Source organism: Camelus bactrianus, chromosome 34 (assembly GCF_048773025.1).
Source record: "Camelus bactrianus isolate YW-2024 breed Bactrian camel chromosome 34, ASM4877302v1, whole genome shotgun sequence".
In the NCBI taxonomy this organism is placed as follows: Eukaryota; Metazoa; Chordata; class Mammalia; order Artiodactyla; family Camelidae; genus Camelus; species Camelus bactrianus.
Window position 1 is genome coordinate 5921014 of NC_133572.1, and position 18490 is coordinate 5939503.

General features: G+C 49.2%; 1 protein-coding gene across 5 annotated transcripts in view; it reads left to right on the forward strand.

Annotated features, from left to right (window-relative positions):
• Positions 1-18422, forward strand: part of PHC1 (polyhomeotic homolog 1) — a 20090-nt gene extending 1668 nt beyond the window's left edge. Inside the window, exons 1-15 of one of the 5 annotated variants that reach the window (XM_074357528.1) lie at positions 796-904; positions 1305-1462; positions 2443-2553; positions 3330-3410; positions 3934-4083; positions 4625-4780; positions 10309-10804; positions 12183-12955; positions 13526-13673; positions 13912-14123; positions 14724-14838; positions 15501-15609; positions 15830-15980; positions 16425-16656; positions 17426-18422. In XM_074357528.1, coding sequence (XP_074213629.1) covers positions 847-904; positions 1305-1462; positions 2443-2553; positions 3330-3410; positions 3934-4083; positions 4625-4780; positions 10309-10804; positions 12183-12955; positions 13526-13673; positions 13912-14123; positions 14724-14838; positions 15501-15609; positions 15830-15980; positions 16425-16656; positions 17426-17580 — 3105 coding nt within the window. In that variant the 5' untranslated portion in view covers positions 796-846 and the 3' untranslated portion in view covers positions 17581-18422. Of the gene's footprint in view, positions 1-795; positions 905-941; positions 961-1304; positions 1463-2442; positions 2554-3329; positions 3411-3933; positions 4084-4624; positions 4781-10308; positions 10805-12182; positions 12956-13525; positions 13674-13911; positions 14124-14723; positions 14839-15500; positions 15610-15829; positions 15981-16424; positions 16657-17425 lie in introns of those variants that run through there. The other 4 variants (XM_074357529.1, XM_074357532.1, XM_074357530.1 and 1 more) reach the window with 4 other exon arrangements.
• Positions 18423-18490: the final 68 nt, after the last annotated feature.

Consider the following 18490-nt stretch of genomic DNA (forward strand, 5'->3'; position numbering starts at 1 on the left):
GCGGTTTGATTTTGTTTACTTTGTTTGTTTGTTTGTTTGTTTGTTTTGGATGCAATCATTATAATAGATCCACCAGTAATAAAACTGTAGACAGCCCTTAGCAGAAATTCTGGTTTGATGTTTACATTCCCAAATCAAATAGTGATTTGCTGACCCGATATTTATAGTGGCTCCACGCCTGAAAAGTAGAGAATATAGTGTCTAGGTTTAACAAAAGAGGAGACAAATTAAAATGAACAAAAACGAGTAATTGTCACTTAGTGCTGCTTTGAAGGCATGTTTCTTCTTACTTCTCATCTCCTGTTTCTTTGCTTGGTTTCTTTTTTGCAAATTTTAGTGTAGACCCCCCAAAGGTAAATTCCGACCACTTTAGCTGAAATTTACTTTCTTGAAGATTTTCATTGCTGTCTTTAACATGTTTAATACCTGGAAGCCATTTGTTAAAGTGATGTATTACATTTATTTGTGAAGCCCTCTTTGCAAAAGGGGAAACTGAGGTATAAGAAGGGAGAGTGACATGCCCCGGTGTTAGCAGCCTGAGCGGGGACCAGGCGGCCCTTCGGGCTATACGCGCTCTAGGCGAGCTCTTCTGCCTCCTGGTTTTATAACTTTCCGGGATACGTTTGACGTGTCTGTATCTAAGCTCCTTCCCTATAAAGTGAAGACAGCGTGTACTCAGAGTGAGTGATGCGGCCTTAGTGACAGACTCCTTTTGTTTGGAAGAAGCATGTCCTAGTGTAAAGATGTGACGCTCAACTAGGACAACTTCTTTAACCGCAGAAAACCTCGTTTCCACAACTGTGAAGTGGGGATAATCGCATTTACCTTGAAGCGCTGTGAGAGAGAATGGAGGTGAAGACCCTAGCCCAGGGAGAGGAGGCACCTCGTGGCTTCTCAGCAGATGGTGACTATTGTTAATTTGAGGCTGACAGTGATGGTACAGATGCAGATAGAAATGAGGTAACAGTATGTTTTAAGTGAGGAGATTTTAAACTATTAAAAAGTGTTGAGGGGGTGTAAGGTGGCCTTACTATTGTGAGGAACCGTCTTACATTCTGGCCATTTTATGTGTAATGACAGCCTTGAGGGAACATGTAAAGATTATTTCTTTTGAGACACTGCAAAGATTCAGAAGATGGTGGGGAGATAGGGTTATAAGAGTGCATGGAAGATTTGACAGTTATTAAACCCGAGACAGCATGGCTTATGGAGGAAGAGGAAGATTCTTAGGTAACTTGAATGATAAGGTGGAATACTGGCTTGAGATCAGGTGTGAATTTTAATCCTTTGCTGCTTCCATCTAGGTCTTGAGTCAGAGCACCGGCCTTGGGGACCCTGGACCACTACCATGGAGACTGAGAGTGAGCAGAACTCTAACTCCGCCAATGGGAGTTCCAGCTCTGGGGGCAGCTCTCGGCCCCAGATAGCTCAGATGTCACTGTACGAACGGCAGGCCGTGCAGGTGAGGCCCAGCTCGGAGGGGCTGTGATCTGAGTATCGGCTCTGGGTGGGCGAGGACGTGGGGAGGTAATTGCCCTTTAGCTCCTTCCCAGCAAACTGGGGGAGCTGGAGTAGTTGACAGCTGAGGTCCCTTCCAGCTCTGAGAATCTTAGGAGTTTACAGCAGTCTGAGCAAGCAGGCAGAGTGAGGTTCAGTCTTTAAACTAAGGTTTTTCTACCATTCAGTTCAGGCAGTTAGATTCTAACTATTTCTCTTCATGGATTGTCAGGTTTTTAATGTCTGGTCTTTCTTGTAAATCACCCTAAGTAATGAAAATTAAGAACTTCTACTAAAAATCTTTTGGCTATTAGAATAACTGTGCACATCCTAAGAATAGTTCTAATTATTAAAGAAAAAAAATACAGTCATAGTCCTAAAATTAACACTGAAACTGAATTACCAGAATCATCTTTCTAAACACCCATTAGCATTATACTGGAGATGTTTGAAAATGCCAGTTACTTGAAAATTTTACCTGATACAGCCTTTCATAAGTCACTGTTTACTCTGTTTTTTATCATTTTCAACCCACGAAGCCTCTGTCACCTTTGTTGTATCCCCAGAACATGGATCTTCTATTTTCTTTCTCTGTTTACATTAGTCACCGTCCCATTTACTTTCAACGAGGCTAGTCCCAGTTCTCTGTTATATCATGTATTTCCAGATTCCATTTTGGGAAATAAGAGTGCATATGAGCTACACTGCTTCACTTTTCAAGAACAGAGCATAGCAGAATTAATTGCTTCTCCACTTTTGGAGGACTATGTGAAGTTTCTGATATAAAAATGGACACATGAGATGTTGATGATTTAGCTGGATACCCATCTTCCTCTGTTTCTCTCCTTCCCGTATGTCTCTGTCGCAGGGTCACAGTGAGTCCCACAGAAGGGGAGTTAGGAGCGATTCCTTCTAAGTGGGTTGACCCCCTCTTTTCCTTCCTAGGCCCTGCAGGCGCTGCAGCGTCAGCCCAACGCTGCCCAGTATTTCCACCAGTTCATGCTCCAGCAGCAGCTCAGCAATGCCCAGCTGCACAGCCTGGCTGCCGTCCAGCAGGTGAGAGGTCAGCAGCTCGCTGGCCCAGGAGGGAGGGGACAGGCGCTGCAGGTGGGCAGGGGCACACGGCATCTTCCACTAGGTCCAGCTGCAAGCGATCTCCTCTGCCTTCCATCCCCCTGCAGGAGGAGGGAAGGAGCCCAGCATCTGGGCTTGCAGGAAGGGCGGTGGCAGGCCCACCTTTGAGAGGCAGAACGGCCGTGTGCTAGACCTTCACTGTCCAGCATGGCGGCCGTTAGCCCGCCACCTGTGGCCGTCCAACATTTAAAATATGGCCAGTCCACATTGAGAAGTGCCAAATGATTTTGGATTTCAGAGACTTAGTGTGGAAAAAAAAATCTCAGTAGTTTATTTGGCTACATGTTGAAATGAGATATAGTAGCTTAAATAAAGTTTATTTGTCATGTTTTTTTTTCACCTTTTAAAAAATGTCCATCCTAGACAATTATATGTGTGGTTTGCATTCTGTTTGTATTGGACAGCTCTGGGCTGGACTTACTAGTGGCTCAGGATGTAACTGGGCCAAAGGTTCTTCCACCTCAAAGAAGGTGGGAGGAGGAGAACCGGTTGCCTGCCTGCTGCGGGTGGGTTACCTGGGAGTTACTGGGTTCGCAAATGGGGTAACGTTGAATGCACCTTCCCTTGCTCCACACTAGAGTTTCTCAGTTCTTGCCTGGAATCTCTCGTATGTTTTGTGCTTGTGATTTATTACTGGAAGACTCAGAGCCTTTACCTTCCTTGTCTCTGCTTTTTCTTGTCTTCGTCCCCTCTAACAGGCCACGATTGCTGCCAGTCGGCAGGCCAGCTCCCCGAACACCAGCACCGCTCAGCAGCAGACCACCACCACCCAGGCCTCGGTGAGTACCGCTTCACCCCGCGGAGAGGCCCTCCGCCGTGGGCCTTGGTCTCTGGGTTAAACTGCTTAGTGCAGCTGATCTGAGAGTGTGTATTGAGCCACGAGTGGTATTTCCTGCTCTTAGGTAGAGAATACTAGTAAAAGGGAGAGTGACTTGGATCAATACAGGAGTCTTAAGGAGGAGGTCTAAGAAAGGAGGAGGAGAATCCTGGGGAAGAAGAGGAGGGAACACAGGAAAGGGACTAATCTCTGGCCCCTTGAATGAGAAGTAACGTCTGTCCCATTTCGTTGCTTTGCCTTCCCGACTGTTATGCTGCTGGTTAGGGACTGGTTTCTGTGCTGTGGTCATGCCCTGCAGCAGCCAGGATGCCAGCTGCAGGTAGGAAGGTGGTATTCATGTCCTCCTGACTCTATGGCAGTGAGCTAGTCTGTTCTTGACCACATCATCCTGAAGTTGTCAGTCGTGTGTATTTCCCTGTGCCTCTCCCAGATCCTCAGTCCTGGTTCCTTTCTGTACCACACAGATCAACCTGGCCACCACTTCGGCCGCCCAGCTCATCAGCCGATCCCAGAGTGTGAGCTCCCCCAGTGCTAGCACGCTGACCCAGTCTGTGCTGCTGGGGAACACCACCTCCCCGCCCCTCAACCAGTCCCAGGCCCAGATGTACCTGCGGGTAAGACATGGACGCAGCCACGGCTGTCCCAGGGGCATGGTCGTTCTGTGACGAGTGGTGGAGTGAGAGCTGTTTTACTTAGTCATGGTCACCCAGATGTTTTAAGACAAGCCGGTCTACTTCCTGTGCCTGACCGACCTCTAGAAGTTAGAAGCTGTTCACCTTAATATTTGAGTAAATTTGCATCAGATACGGTCTCCTCTTTAAACCTGTGGCCCAAGCACCCACCTTCCGTTGTCTCTTACCCTAGCAACTTACTGTAGGTAAACACCTGCTCCAGAGTCCTCGTCATCTCAGCTTTTTTGATGTTTGGCTCTTTGTTATCAGCGTATAGTTTTGCACACGTTCTAGGTTTTCCTCTGGATGAGTCATCGCACATGGAGAATAGGGGTCTCCTGGGTTGGTGTGGCAAGGGGCAGGGCTTAGCTGTTCCGTATCTTCTGTTTATTTTGTCTTGTGGTCCTTCCCTTCCGTTTCTTCTGTCTTTCTTCTTTTCCTCTTGTCCTCTTTCCTCTGCTCTTCCTCCTCCTCTCCTTGCCAGCCACAGCTGGGAAACCTATTGCAGGTAAACCGGACCCTGGGCCGGAATGTGCCTCTAGCCTCGCAGCTCATCCTGATGCCTAATGGGGCGGTGGCCGCGGTCCAGCAGGAGGCGCCATCTGCTCAGTCTCCGGGAGTCCACACAGATGCCGATCAGGTCAGTGGCGACCACTTGACCTGTGGACGGGCACTGGGGAGGGCGATGGGGTGGCCCTGGACCAGGGCCCACCCTTCCACCCCATTCCCACTTCACCACTTTTCAGAATTCCTCTAGAACTTGAATCCCTCAAAACTTTTTAGTTACTTGAGTTAGGAAGGGAGGTAGACTGGACTGAAAACAGCCCTATGGATCTGGAAAGCCTTGTTCTTGATGCAGGTCAGATTTCCTTCCCATTCTTTTAGCCCTCTGTGGCAGTCTTAATTCTCCTGGCAGTACTGCCTCTGGAAGATGAGGGGTGGCGGAGAGCATTCTGGTGAGACAGACGTGAAGCTGACCTGGCTGAGTTGCTGGAGCGGTGTTTGATTCCTACTCTTTATGAGTTACTCTGGCTCTCAACCTTCAGCAGCCTGTTTCTGCTCACCGTGTTCCAGTAGAGTCTTCCTCGCCAGTGCTTCCCCAGCCTTAGCTCCAGCCTATGTACATACGTGGAGAGAGCCTGGATTTTTAGCTTCTATGGATAGGACACAACCTGGGAGCTCATAATACTTACCTCATTCTTTCAGTTTATGGGTCAGCAAGTCAATATTGAGCTCTCTCTCCTGATGTGCTCAGATATATGCTGGGAACTTTGGAGGACTGAGAAGAGATATGAGTCAAGTCTTCAAAGAGCTTCGAGTACAAGGAAGTACAAAAGTAAACGGTACTGAGGGCGGGTGACGCATGAGCTTAGGGAAGAGCGGCTGCACTCTTTTCAGTGACTTTTGGGAACTTGAGCAGATTCTTAAAGGATGGGTAGGATCTGATCTGGAGTAAGAAGAATACTGGAGAGAGAACAGCATGTGTAAAGGCCTAAGTCATGTATGTGACTGCGAGTTGGGGGTGACTGGATAAAGTGGAGACAGCGGGCCTGTGGTGGAAAAGGTCCGTTCGGGGGAATTCTGAAAGCCAAGTGACTTCCTAGTGCCAGGCGTGGTGCTGGCTTGAACAGCAGGTTAATAGGGTCAGGAAACTACTTTAGAAAGAATCACCTAGGAACGTGTGCCTGGAAAAGAAGGAGAAATTAGGGAACCTGTTAAGAAACTGTTGGGGTCATTTAGTTACAAGGTCAGGCCTTTGTTTTAGGCTGTGGTGACAGCAGTGGGGTCAGAGGTCGAGGTGGAGCCTGCTTCCACAGCCAGCTATTTCATTTGTCCATCTGTTCATCAGATATTCGTGTGTCAATGTGTGGAGGGACAGAGGAGCAGCTGAAAGTGTGAAACTGATAATTGGGTTAGATTCCAACAGTGACCCAGGCAAATGGCTTAACATCTTTCCCCCAGTTTTTTCATCTATAAAATAGTTGTTATAAACTACCTACCTCAGGCTGTGTTGTGAGGACTAAGTGAGTTGCTATGTGTACGCATTTGAACAGTGCCTGGACATAAAGAGCGTTCATTCTCATGATATAGCAGGCGGTCCTTAGCCTTGGTGTCCAGGACGGTCATGATCACCAGACTGATGGAGAAGACAAATCACTGAAGCACCAGACATTGAAAAGATAAAATCACCCGAATGGTTGAGTAATTGTTTCATTAGAAAGTACAGAGTGCTCTGCAAGGGACCAGATGTAGCCTTGGGATGAGGGTAGAAGTCCAGAAGGCCCCCTGAGGAGGTGGCAGTTAAGTGGGGCCTGTAGACATGAGTCAGGATAGATGTGGAAGGAGACTGGTGGAGGTGGGGGGGGGCCGCACGTCCAGAGGCCTGAGGAGGGAAGTGGTTTTGTGTATTTGCGGCTTTGGAAGAAGAACCATCGTGTTCTTGAAGCCTGGAAAATGGGGACAGAGACGTGCTGGAGAGGTGGGAGAAACTCATCCTGCCGGACTTGGGGACTTTAGGACTTGGGGCTTTATGTGAAGGGCAATGGGAAACATGGGAGGGACATGGAGACTTGAGGATTTAAACAAATTTCTTTTTTTTAAGAACTCTATTGGCTTCTCTATGGAGAATAAATGGAGATGGTGTGAGTATGAGTGAGAACAGTGTTGTAACAGTTTAGGGGAAAGATGGTGTTTGGAGTAGGTGGTAGCCATGGAGATGGAAGGAAATGAATAGATTGGAGAAAAACTTAGAAGATCATTGAAAAGGAAGGACTGACCGGTGGATGGGGGAGCTGAGGGACGTGCCAGAGCTGGGATCTGACAGCAGCGAGGGGCTGGCGGTGCTGTTGATGCCAGAGGAGTGTCAGGGAAGTGGACTTGGGGGGAAGTTCCCTTCTCGATGTGCCCAGTGGAAGTGCTTGTGAGCCACCCTCCAGGAGATGTGGGGTCAACAGTTTGGTATACGTGGTGCTCGAGCTCAGACGCGGGGTCTGAGCTGGAGGCGAACAGTCAAGTGTAGAGGCATATAGATGACAATGGAGTCAAGCATTTGAAACCGCCTAGGGGGCTGGTATGGACTGAGAAAAGAAAAGCCTTCAAGCTGGAGCCCCGAGGGTTAGGACGAGCCCTTAGAAAATGGAGCAGCTCAAAGCTGAGCGGAGGGTGATGAGCTGGCAGAGGGGAGCAGGAAAGCGCGACAGAGAGAGAAGACAGGGGAGCAGAATGTTACAAGGAGTGGCAGGGGGTCCCCTGTCAAGTGCAGTGAAGACGCTGGAAAGATGCATTTACTGCTAGGGATGGAGGGCCCTTTCAGCGGAGTTGTGGGGAGTGAAGCCCGGGTGGTAGTGCGACCTGAGCAATGACTGGGTGGTGGGAGTCAAGGCAGTGACTGTAAACACTTATGAAGAGTTTGTCAGTAACGGGAAAGAAGGTAAAGCTGGGGTTGGGACGGGGTTCAGGCCTGGCGATGGCAGGGAGCCAGTGGAGGAGAGGTTGAAGAGACAGGAGGGAATGGATAAAGAACACTTGAGAAGGAGGAGGGACTGGACCCTCCCGCCCTCTGATAGGAGGGAGGAGAGAAGGGAGAGGAGGGAGCAGTGGGGGAGGGGTGCTGATGCAGGTGAGGGTGTCTTTTAGGTTTGGTGGTGGACCTGCTGAAGTCTCGTGCACAGAACAGTTTTATGGTCCCTGCGAGGGTGGACAGTGAGAGGGGAAGGAGGAAGTGGTTCCGAGGTCCTGGGAGGGTAGGAAAGTTTTAAATAGCCATAACGGAAAGGAAGGCAATTAGAAAACCCTATGTAATTGCCAGATAACATTTAAGTGCCCAGCACCCAGTCCTGATGGTTCTTGTAAATCTCTCTCAAAAGTTGTTACCTCTTCTTCTTTACTCCTGTTGTCTGACTTTGGGTTCTTTTTCTTTTTCACCTGAATTGATCGTACTCGTTTCCTAACTGGTCTCTTGACTTCATCCTTATCTACATCTCCTCCTCCTCCACATCACTATCAGAATAAGTTTTGAATAAGAAGGTATATGTTGTTGCTAAGATTATTTTTAATTGTACCTACCTCTGGTGTACAGAATTTGATCAGTCATAACCCTTGGTTCATGATATCCTCTCTTCAATGGTTCATTCATGGCCCACTTTTCAAGTTTATTGTCAGTAAGTTTTAATCATATAAGCCACCCCCAGTTCTATCCACTGCCTGTCCCTACCCTGGTGGCAATTAATGATCATTTTGATTCCTAGGTTTGTCCTTTCCTTGTGTCCTTTTTTATATAGTTTTATTGCCTTTGTGTATATTTCTAAAAAGTCTGTTTTATTATGGAACATTTCAAGCATATACAAAAATAGGAAAGAAAATGAATTCCTAGGTACTTAACCATCCAGCTTCGACATTTATCAGCACATGGCCCATCTCTCCAGGCCCCTTCCCTTCACCTGGGGATTATTTAGAAGCAAATCCCAGACACCATACCATATATATTTGTGTGTGTGTGTGTGTGTGTGTGTGTGTGTGTGTGTATAGAAGGTACTTGTGTATGTAGTGTTTTGGGGAATGCTTCCTTAGTAGCTTATTGTCAAGATCCATTTGTATTGTTGCATGTCATCGTACTTTTTTCATTTTTGACCTGTACGTAATATCCCATCGTGTGAATGCACTACAGTTCATTCATCTTCTCTCCGGGTAACGGCAAGCTGGGTTATTTCCAGGCCTTCGCCACTATGGGTAGCAGCGCTGTGATCATCCTTACGCACGCCTCCCCTTGTGCACAGCGAGAGCGCCTCTCGGGGATTCCTGGGTTAGAGCATGTGCGAATGTTCAACTTCTGTGATGCCAAACTCTCTTCCAGAGTGGTGGTGCTCATTCACACTTCCAGCAGCGGTGTTTAAGAGAGTGCATTCAGCTACTGATTTGAGCGTTGATGATTCTGATTAACCTTCTTCAGTGGCTTCCTGTACTCAGCCAGGTGCCCCCATGCCTTCTCTCCATCCATACTTACGAGCACTTCCTGTGTGGCAGGCACTGTGCTAGCTGCTGGGAATGTAACAGCAAAGAGGACGGGTAAACTTTCGGATTCCAAACCAAAGTTCAGTCTCTCCTTATTTTCATGCACTGGGCCCTTCAAGATCTGGCCTCTTCCGACCTCCCTAGCCTCAGCCTACCTTCCTAGCTCCATTTCTTGCCACTGCCTCTAGCTCATCCCAGGTATAACGAAATATTTATAATTTCCAAAAATGCTATGCTCAGTGGTCTTGCAAATGTTGTTTCCTATGTCTTCAAACCTCTGCCTTCACTATTACCTGTTGGTTCTCAGATGAAACATCGCCTGTTTTAGGACGTTGTCCCTAATCTGCCTCGTCTGAGTTAATCCTTCTCCTCTGTGCTCCCACGGCACTGTGCGCGCGTCTGTGCGTAGGGTTACTTGGTCATTGGTTTCCGTGTCTTGTTCTCTAGTAGAAAGTACTCGTTCAAAGCAGGGACTTGTGTCTTTCTTCTGTGCATTCCCAGTATCCAGGGGAGTACCTGGAGCGTGGCAGGTATTTGGGTGGAAGCTGAGTGAATGAGGGGAGGAAAGAGAAACTCTGAGACATTTTGAAGGAATAAAATGACCAGACTTGGTGATAGATTTGATAGTGAATGAAGGAGACCGAAAAATCCACTATGACTCAGGAGCTCCTCCCCTGCAAGGCCGTCAGTGCGTGTGACTGTAAAGGTGGGGGTACGAGTTGAGGGGGGCTGTGGAGGGTCTGAAGCTGTCACCACTACTTCTGGAGCAGTCCCAGAAATATTTTTTTAAACTAAAGTACAGTCAGTTGCAGTGTGTCAATTTCTGGTGTACAGCACAATGTCCCAGTCATGCATATATATATATACACACACTCACACACACACAAATATTTCTTTTCATATTCTTTTTCATTAAATGTTAAGATATTGAATATAGTTCTCTGTGCTGTATTACAGAAGAAATTTGTTTTTTATCTATTTTTTAAACAAAACATATTAAAAACTTTATTGTATCTATTTTTATATATAGTGGTTAACATTTGCATATCTCAAACTCCCAAATTTAGCCCTTCCCACCCCCTTTCCCCCCAGAAATCTTTGACCTTAGTGCCCCTTGTTCCCCCTTTCTCAGTCTGCCTTTTTCTTCTTGTCTTCCAGGTGCAGAACTTGGCTGTCAGGAGCCAACAGGCCTCAGCCCAAGGACCCCAAATGCAAGGCTCTGCTCAGAAGGCCATTCCTCCTGGAGCCTCCCCTGTCTCTAGCCTCTCCCAGGCCTCAAGCCAGGCCCTAGCTGTGGCTCAGGCCTCCTCTGGGGCCTCCGGCCAGTCCCTCAACCTTAGTCAATCCAGTGGAGGCGGTGGGAGTAGCATCCCAGGGTCCATTGGTCCAGGCGGAGGTGGCCAGGCGCCTGGGGGCTTGGGCCAGCTGCCTTCCGCAGGAATGGGCGGTAGTGGGAGCTGTCCCAGGAAGGGCACAGGAGTGGTGCAGCCCCTGTCTGCAGCCCAGACGGCGACCGTGAGTCAGGGCAGCCAGACAGAAGCTGAAAGCGCAGCGGCCAAGAAGGCGGAAGCAGACGGGACTGGCCAGCAGAACGTGGGCATGAACCTGACGCGGACAGCCGCGCCTGCTCCCAGCCAGACCCTCATTAGCTCAGGTAAGCTGTCGCCTCTCAGAATGCCGTTACCCTCCTGGAGCTTGTGTGAAGTCTTCAGAGTACATATCTTTGCCTTTTTCCCTGCGTGTCTTGGTCGTGGAGCAGTGGAAGGGAAGAGAATCACATCGGCCTTGATCTTATTAGTCCAGAGAGACAGGGGCCAGGTCACAGAGATGGACCTTGTCTGTGTCCCCTGGGCAGCCGTCAGTTGGCATGTGGCCTTGTCTTCTCTCTCTCAGGTCCTGAGTTCTTGAATTTCTTCACTCAACCCTTTCATTCACTCAGCTCTTTTTGAGTTACCTGCTGTGTTCCAGGAAGTGCTAGGGATACAGACTCCCTGTGATTTAAGCATAAGGGATGAATTCTCTCCTCACTCTCTATTTGATGTTGGTCTGTTGGCCCAGTGGAGGGCACAGTCTGTGTAAGAGCACTTAGGACCAGCAAATCGAGCCACAGTTTGATATAGTCAACTTGTGATCATCTGTATCGATGATAAGGATTAAAAAAAAAAGAATAAATAACAGTAATAATGATCATGACCTGCAAGAGTTAGTCCTTGCTTTCGGGCTGTGGGTAGCTAGGTATGAGTGCCTTACTTGGTACGCGTGTGTTTGCCTTCCTTGCTTCCGGTGCTTTATTTGTCGCTCTGTTTGAACAACGTCTGCCCGAAACGTAAGCGCTAATTACCAGCTGTGCCACGCGGACCTCGTGCGCGCACACTGCTGCGCGCAGCTGCCCGCGCGCTTTCTTCTCACGTGCATCCTCTGAACATGGCAGGACGGGGCTCCAGCTTACAGAGGAGGGAACTAGGGAGAGTCTGAGCCTCCGGCTGCTGACTCTTAAGACTTCTGGGTGTTGACTGAAACCGATGGATCCCGGAGACCAGGCGTTCGTGGGAAGATGTTGGCATCTTTATCTCTGGGGACATTTATTCTTTCAGTGGCTGTTACGTGTTTCTCACGTGCCAGGCCCTGGGCTGGGTTCTCAGGATGTAAAAATAAGTAAGGCGTGGACTCAGTGCTTGAGGAGCTGAGTCTAAGCTTGGAGAGGACGGGCCCGCTGTTGTCCTTGCTGAGTGCAAGGTAACAGGATTTAAGTACAGCAAAGAGAATAAAAATTAGATAAGTGGAAGAGGTTACTGAGGGCTGTTAAATGATTGAGCAAGGAAGCTCCCTCCCTGGAGTCTTTGAGACTGGAGGTAGCTGGTGATGTCTGACTGGAAGGAAAGAGTGAACGAGGTCCTCCCAGGTTCGCTTTCCATCTCTCTTTCAGTCCAGAACTAGGTACGCTTTGGAAAGATGTTTTTACTTTTAATTTAAAAGGACGATTATTTTCTGCTCGTCTTCCTCTTTGTTCCGCTGTGGGCTTGCTCCTGAAGCCACCTACACGCAGATCCAGCCCCATTCCCTGATTCAGCAGCAGCAGCAGATCCACCTCCAGCAGAAGCAGGTGGTCATCCAGCAGCAGATCGCCATCCACCACCAGCAGCAGTTCCAGCACCGCCAGTCGCAGCTCCTGCACACCGCCACGCACCTGCAGCTGGCCCAGCAGCAGCAGCAGCCACCGCCTCCGCCGCCACAGGCCGCAGCCCTCACTGCCCCTCCGCCCCCGCCGGTGCCCCCCGCTCCGCAGGTCCCGCCTTCCCAGTCCCAGCAGCAAGCCCAGACCCTGGTTGTTCAGCCCATGCTTCAGTCCTCGCCCTTGCCTCTCCCACCCGACCCAACCCCCAAGCCACCCATCCCCATCCAGTCCAAACCATCTGTAGCCCCGATCAAGCCTCCTCAGTTAGGGGCTGCGAAGATGTCAGCTGCCCAGCAGCCCCCGCCCCATATCCCTGTGCAAGTTGTGGGCACCCGACAGCCGGGCACAGCCCAGGCCCAGGCTCTGGGGCTGGCACAGCTGGCAGCTGCCGTACCCACTTCCCGGGGGGTGCCGGGTACCATGCAGCCTGGTCAGGCCCATTTGGCCTCCTCGCCACCATCATCCCAGGCTCCTGGTGCGCTGCAGGAGTGCCCTCCCACGTTGGCCTCTGGGATGACCCTTGCCCCTGTGCAGGGGACAGCACATGTGGTCAAGGGTGGGGTGACCACCTCCTCCCCTGTTGTAGCCCAGGTCCCTGCCGCCTTCTACATGCAGTCTGTGCACCTGCCGGTGAGTGACGTCTGATGCTTTTGAGGGCACTGTCACCCTTGAGTGGACCTGGGGCTGGGTGGAAATAGAGCTTAATTTAGGAAGGGGATAAAGAGTTGAGAAGGTTAAGGTACTGGTATTTATCTGCTTTGTTGTAAGAGGAAGTCAGATCTTGATGGAAGGTTAAGATCCTGGCATGCATTTGTTCCTGTTGTAAGAGAGAGATTGATGTATATAATAGAATTTCATACTCCTAAATTTGCTAGTGAAATTCTATGTTTTAGGATTTGTACTGAGTTAATCAAGATAGCCTTAACCACCAAAATCCATCTTTATAAAAACGACAGTTCTTGGTTGGGCCATGATGAAACCAGTCTCCAGGTCTAGGCCAAGACTAAATCATGTGTTTTTTTTGGTCCTGATGTAGAAGTTACACTTCTTGGGAATGACCAGAAATTTTAGTATACCGTGGGAAATACATAAATTGGGGAACCCAAAACTAAGAAAATTTTCTCTAATAGTATGGGAGTAATTGTTTTTCCTTGTTATCCTTCACTCATAAATCTTTTCTTCCTGTTCTTCACTTTATAGGGCAAACCCCAGACATTGGCTGTAAAACGCAAGGCTGAGTCTGAGGAGGAAAGAGATGATGTCTCCACGTTGAGCTCAATGCTTCCTGCGAAGACGTCTCCAGTAGTTGAGAGCCCGAAGGCCATGGAAGAGAAGAGTGGTCTCGGAGGTAGCTGCCCTCTGCAGTGCTGTTGGAGTGCTCAGCAGTGAGAAGTTCTGAATGAGCTAAAGGAGAAATCTGAGTCAGTAGAACTTGGTGGGCACATGAGTAGGTCCAGTCACAGGGACTCCAGGGTGAATGATCAAAGGGGAACATGTATCACTGCAGACGATCAGGCGGGCTTGGCTCATAGATGGCTCAGTGAGGTCATCCCATATCTGTTCCTCAGTCTGTGTTTGTGTTCCAGAGAAAGCTGACCCAGTGACCAGCGTGACTGCCAATACCCCAAGCAGCGATGTGGTGGCCTTGGCTCCTGCCCCAGCAGCACCCCCTCCAACACTGGCCATGGTGTCCAGGCAGATGGGTGACTCGAAACCCCCACAGGCCATTGTGAAGCCGCAGATTCTCACCCACATCATCGAAGGCTTCGTTATCCAGGAGGGAGCAGAACCTTTCCCGGTGAGGGCAGGGCCAGAAGGGGGCGCTTTCAAGTGGGGACTTGGTCTGACTGTTGTCTTTTCAAACTCCATTAAAATCAGAAGACTCAGAACTATTTATTAGAGAATGGTTCAGTCCTGTTGTTTGTATGGTTAATTGTGAAGAAGGAAGGTAGAGAAAAGGAAAGAATATGTAGACCAGAAAATGAAAACGTTGGGAAGAGGAGAGGAAAAGGAAGAAAGTGACCTTTGAGCTGTCATGTTCAGTCGGACAAACTAGGTTGTTTTATAGTGAAGAAAACTGTGGGAGAGAAGGGAAGGGACTTTCCTGGGTGCCGAGAGTTGCAGAACCGGGACTAGAACACAGGCATGCCGACTCCTAGTGTTCCCTGCACCTTAGGGAGGAGAAGGACAAGATACAGAGCCAGGTAGGAACCTGTTCTCTGGTGAAAAAAGCCAGTTACAGATTCTAGATCACCATACTGGAACTGGTTCTCTCCCATCAGACTTGGCCACTAACTCAGAGACCCGGGCAAAGACAAGGCGGTTAGGAGTGCTGGGGAAAGCCATAGGGAAGCAGAAAGGAATTAGGCTACTTAACTGTGAACTTTTTCTGGGACAGGTGGGTTGTTCTCAGTTATTGAAGGAGTCGGAGAAGCCACTACAGACTGGCCTCACCACAGGGCTGAACGAGAATCAGGCAGGTGGCCCCTTAGGGGGGGACAGCCCGTCTGCTGGTGAGTATTTATTTAGAGACCTATCTAGCGAAGGAGGCTGATGGAGATCTTAGTGTAACATAGGAATTACATATTTCAAGTGGGAATTATGTGAAGTCCCTCCACACACGGAAATCCATATTGTTGGGATGTGTAGAATCACACAAAAGTTGCTCCATAGGATTAGGGGGGTTTTATCAAGCTAAAGCAATCTGTTGAATTATTTACTAGAAGGATATATTTTTTCAAAAGAGGATCTTAAAGCAGGCTATTTCTTAATTTCCATTTCTCTGTACTGTAGATTATGTCATACATGTTAAGGAGTCTTGTTTACATCCCCCCCGCCTTTTGGAAACTTCTGTGGGAGAGGGATCTTTTATCTTTCCAGGCATTAGTAATTCGTTCCTCTCTCTGGTTCAGAAATGCAGTCTTGTCTGAAATCTTAGGTTATGAATTAGGATAAAGTTAGTCATTGAAAGTGGAAATTGTCTGGCTTCAGGTTAGGAAGTGGCCATGTCCATAAAGGTTCTGGAGCTTGAACTTTGTCTTAGGGATGCCCAGTTAGGTTGTGCGGGTCTTTGGGGGCAAACCTTGGGAGTAATTGGAGTCCAGCTTCGGGCCTAAGGATGGCCTGTACGGCAGCAGAAACCAACGGAAAGTCTCTGGCGATGCCTTGTTTTCAGAGCTTGACAAGAAGGCGGCCCTCCTGAAGTGTGAGTACTGCGGGAAGTACGCACCTGCAGAGCAGTTTCGCGGCTCCAAGAGATTCTGCTCCATGACTTGCGCCAAGAGGTACTGCAGGCACCTCGCCCTCAGCCCAGCGCTGGCTCCTCCATGTAGGGTTGCCCCCCTTCCCTGGGACCACCTCCAGGCTGATACTTAATGTCACCTTCTCTGCTTTCATTCTCTTCTCCAAGTCAGCCCTTAAAGTACCGGTTCGCATTCAGTGCAGGGTGGCAGGTGGTCTCCTGTGGAAGCACCTGGGACATCCTGTCTCCGCTCTGCCCTGTAGGTACAATGTGAGCTGTAGCCACCAGTTCCGGCTGAAGAGGAAAAAAATGAAAGAGTTTCAAGAAGCCAACTATGCTCGTGTTCGCCGGCGCGGACCCCGCCGCAGCTCCTCCGACATCGCCAGAGCCAAGATCCAGGGCAAGCGCCACCGGGTGAGCCGCTCCCTTTAAAATGGGCCTTTTCCCTTCCTCTGCTCCTACAGGGCAACCCCTTTGCCCAGGTTAAAAAAGTACGAGACCAGAACTCTGGTTCCACACTGATCGCATTACTCTGAATTCCAGAAGACTCTGCCCTCTTGTCTCTTCTCACCCGATTGCTGGCTCGTGTATCTGTTAGTCCTTCCACTGCATTTGAGTATGGGGACTCTAGGTCAGTTGTTGGTAGGTGGGGAGGATCAAGAGAGTGACAGTTCATACTTGAAAGGCACTTGAGAGCAGGCTAGTGACTTTGGGCTTTTGCAAGTGAAGTGCAGATTATTGAGATTAGTTTTTCTCTGTGCCCCATATTAACCCAAATCCAGAGTGGCTGGGGAGATGGGAAAGAAATGTCAGGGCACCGTCATTCATGACCTCACTGTTCTGCATTTTATTCTGTAGGGTCAAGAGGACTCCAGCCGGGGTTCAGATAATTCCAGTTATGATGAAGCACTCTCTCCAACATCTCCTGGGCCTTTATCTGTGAGAGCTGGCCATGGAGAGCGTGACCTGGGGAACCCCAGTACAGCTCCGCCCACGCCAGAATTGCACGGCATCAACCCTGTGTTCCTGTCCAGTAACCCTAGCCGCTGGAGCGTGGAGGAGGTGTATGAGTTCATCGCTTCCCTGCAAGGTATCTCGGGCCTCCCCAGCGGAACCCAGGTCATCTGCGTGCTTAGTTTTCCTGCAGTTTCCTTTAGGTCATCCCTTAGGGCCTTTGTAACAGGAACTTGATGGACTTAAGAGGTAGAGGCTTAAGTAGGGTATGATGAAGGCGCTACTCTTGGTATTTACTCACGTGACTGGTCCACAGCCTGGGCTCGCAGGTTTTCTGGGTTGACTGTCCTATGCTGTGTCAGCAGTTTTGCAAGACTGGATTTTCGTCTCTTATGATTCTTACCAGTAGTTTTTAGGTAAAGCGTGTTTTTACTGTATGACTCATTGGGCTCTCTGGCATGGATAAAAGACTTTTGTTCAGGGGAGAAGGGGGTTAGGACATCATGGGCCGCTGTTGCCCTGCTCTCTTCAAGGCAGGATTGTTTATAAACTGTTCTTGACAACGGGATGGTTTTCTTCAGAAAACCACCCCACCTTCCTTGCTATTTTGTCAGAATTCTGGCCCCTTAAAATGTCACAAAGGCTCTTTGATTTTCTTACCAGCATCAAAGAAAATGTATATATCTTGCTCCCTCCCTTTCTCCCCTCAAGTTATCTGAATTTATTCCCCTGGTTGAACAACTTAGTTGTTCTTCCTTTATCTCAGCTTTTTTTCCTGTTGTTCTCTCTGATTTCAGTTTGCTCCCGAAGCCTGCCATCTCAGGCCACTGCACTGCTGGATTTCGGACAGGCACTCTGGTGCTACCACGTAGCTCCTCATACTAATTCCCACCGTTTCCTCCTAGGCTGCCAAGAGATCGCAGAGGAGTTTCGTTCCCAGGAGATTGATGGACAGGCCCTCTTATTACTTAAAGAGGAACATCTCATGAGTGCCATGAACATCAAGCTGGGCCCGGCCCTCAAGATCTGCGCCAAGATAAATGTCCTCAAGGAGACCTAAGGTGGCCCTCTTGCACAAACCAGCCCAAGGCAGACACTCCCCACTGTCCAGGTTATGACCTGGTGTCAGCAGACTTCACAGGGAAGAAAGAGCTGTTCCAATTATGTAAACCTTCCGTAGAGTGGATTACTGAGACGGGGAAGAACAGTGCGAGGCTTGGTCGCTGGTGCTACATGGCGGCAGCTCTGACATTTCTCTGGGTTCTACTTTGTTTTTTAAAATCTGTACCATTCTCACCTCCCCCGATCCAGTCTTTACAAAAGAGGCAGTCTGGAGGACTAGGACTGCTCAGCCTTATCCCAGAGCGGGGTGTCTAGCCAGGGTCTCGGTCCTCCAGGAGGAGGAGTGTACGGTGCCGGGGGCCAGGAGGTGGCTGGGATGTAGGTGTGCCTCAGCCGCGCGGGAGGCAGGGTTTTTCCAGCTTGTGTGACACAAGTAGCAGAATCCGGTGCCCCCTCTTCCCTCTGGATTGTCCGACTGTAGCTGTGGCTGAGTTGTGCTGTCCCTCCCTTAGTACTGAACGTTCTCTCTTGCGTCCGTGGCAGGGTCACCAGCCAGGGCAGAGACTTGGCTGGCACCGTCCTGATTAGCTGCAGGGACTGTTTGGCACGCACGTGGCGGTTGCCATCCTTTCTGCATCCCCTGCTCCCTTCCAGTTTATTATCTGTTGTCTTCTGCCCTCCCTTTCCCATTCCTACTCTGCTCTGTCCTATAGCTTTATAAAGCAGGAGCGCGTGGGGCTGAGGTCAGGCGTAGAAGTACCTGCCTTAGGCGCTATTCCTTATACAACAAAAAATATTAAATATTTTTTTTTTCCCTCCTCAGTAAAAGGATGAAAATTGGTCTTGGCTGTCTTACTCCATCATTCCAGTGTATCTACCCTCTTCTTTCACACAAATGAGTAGGCCAA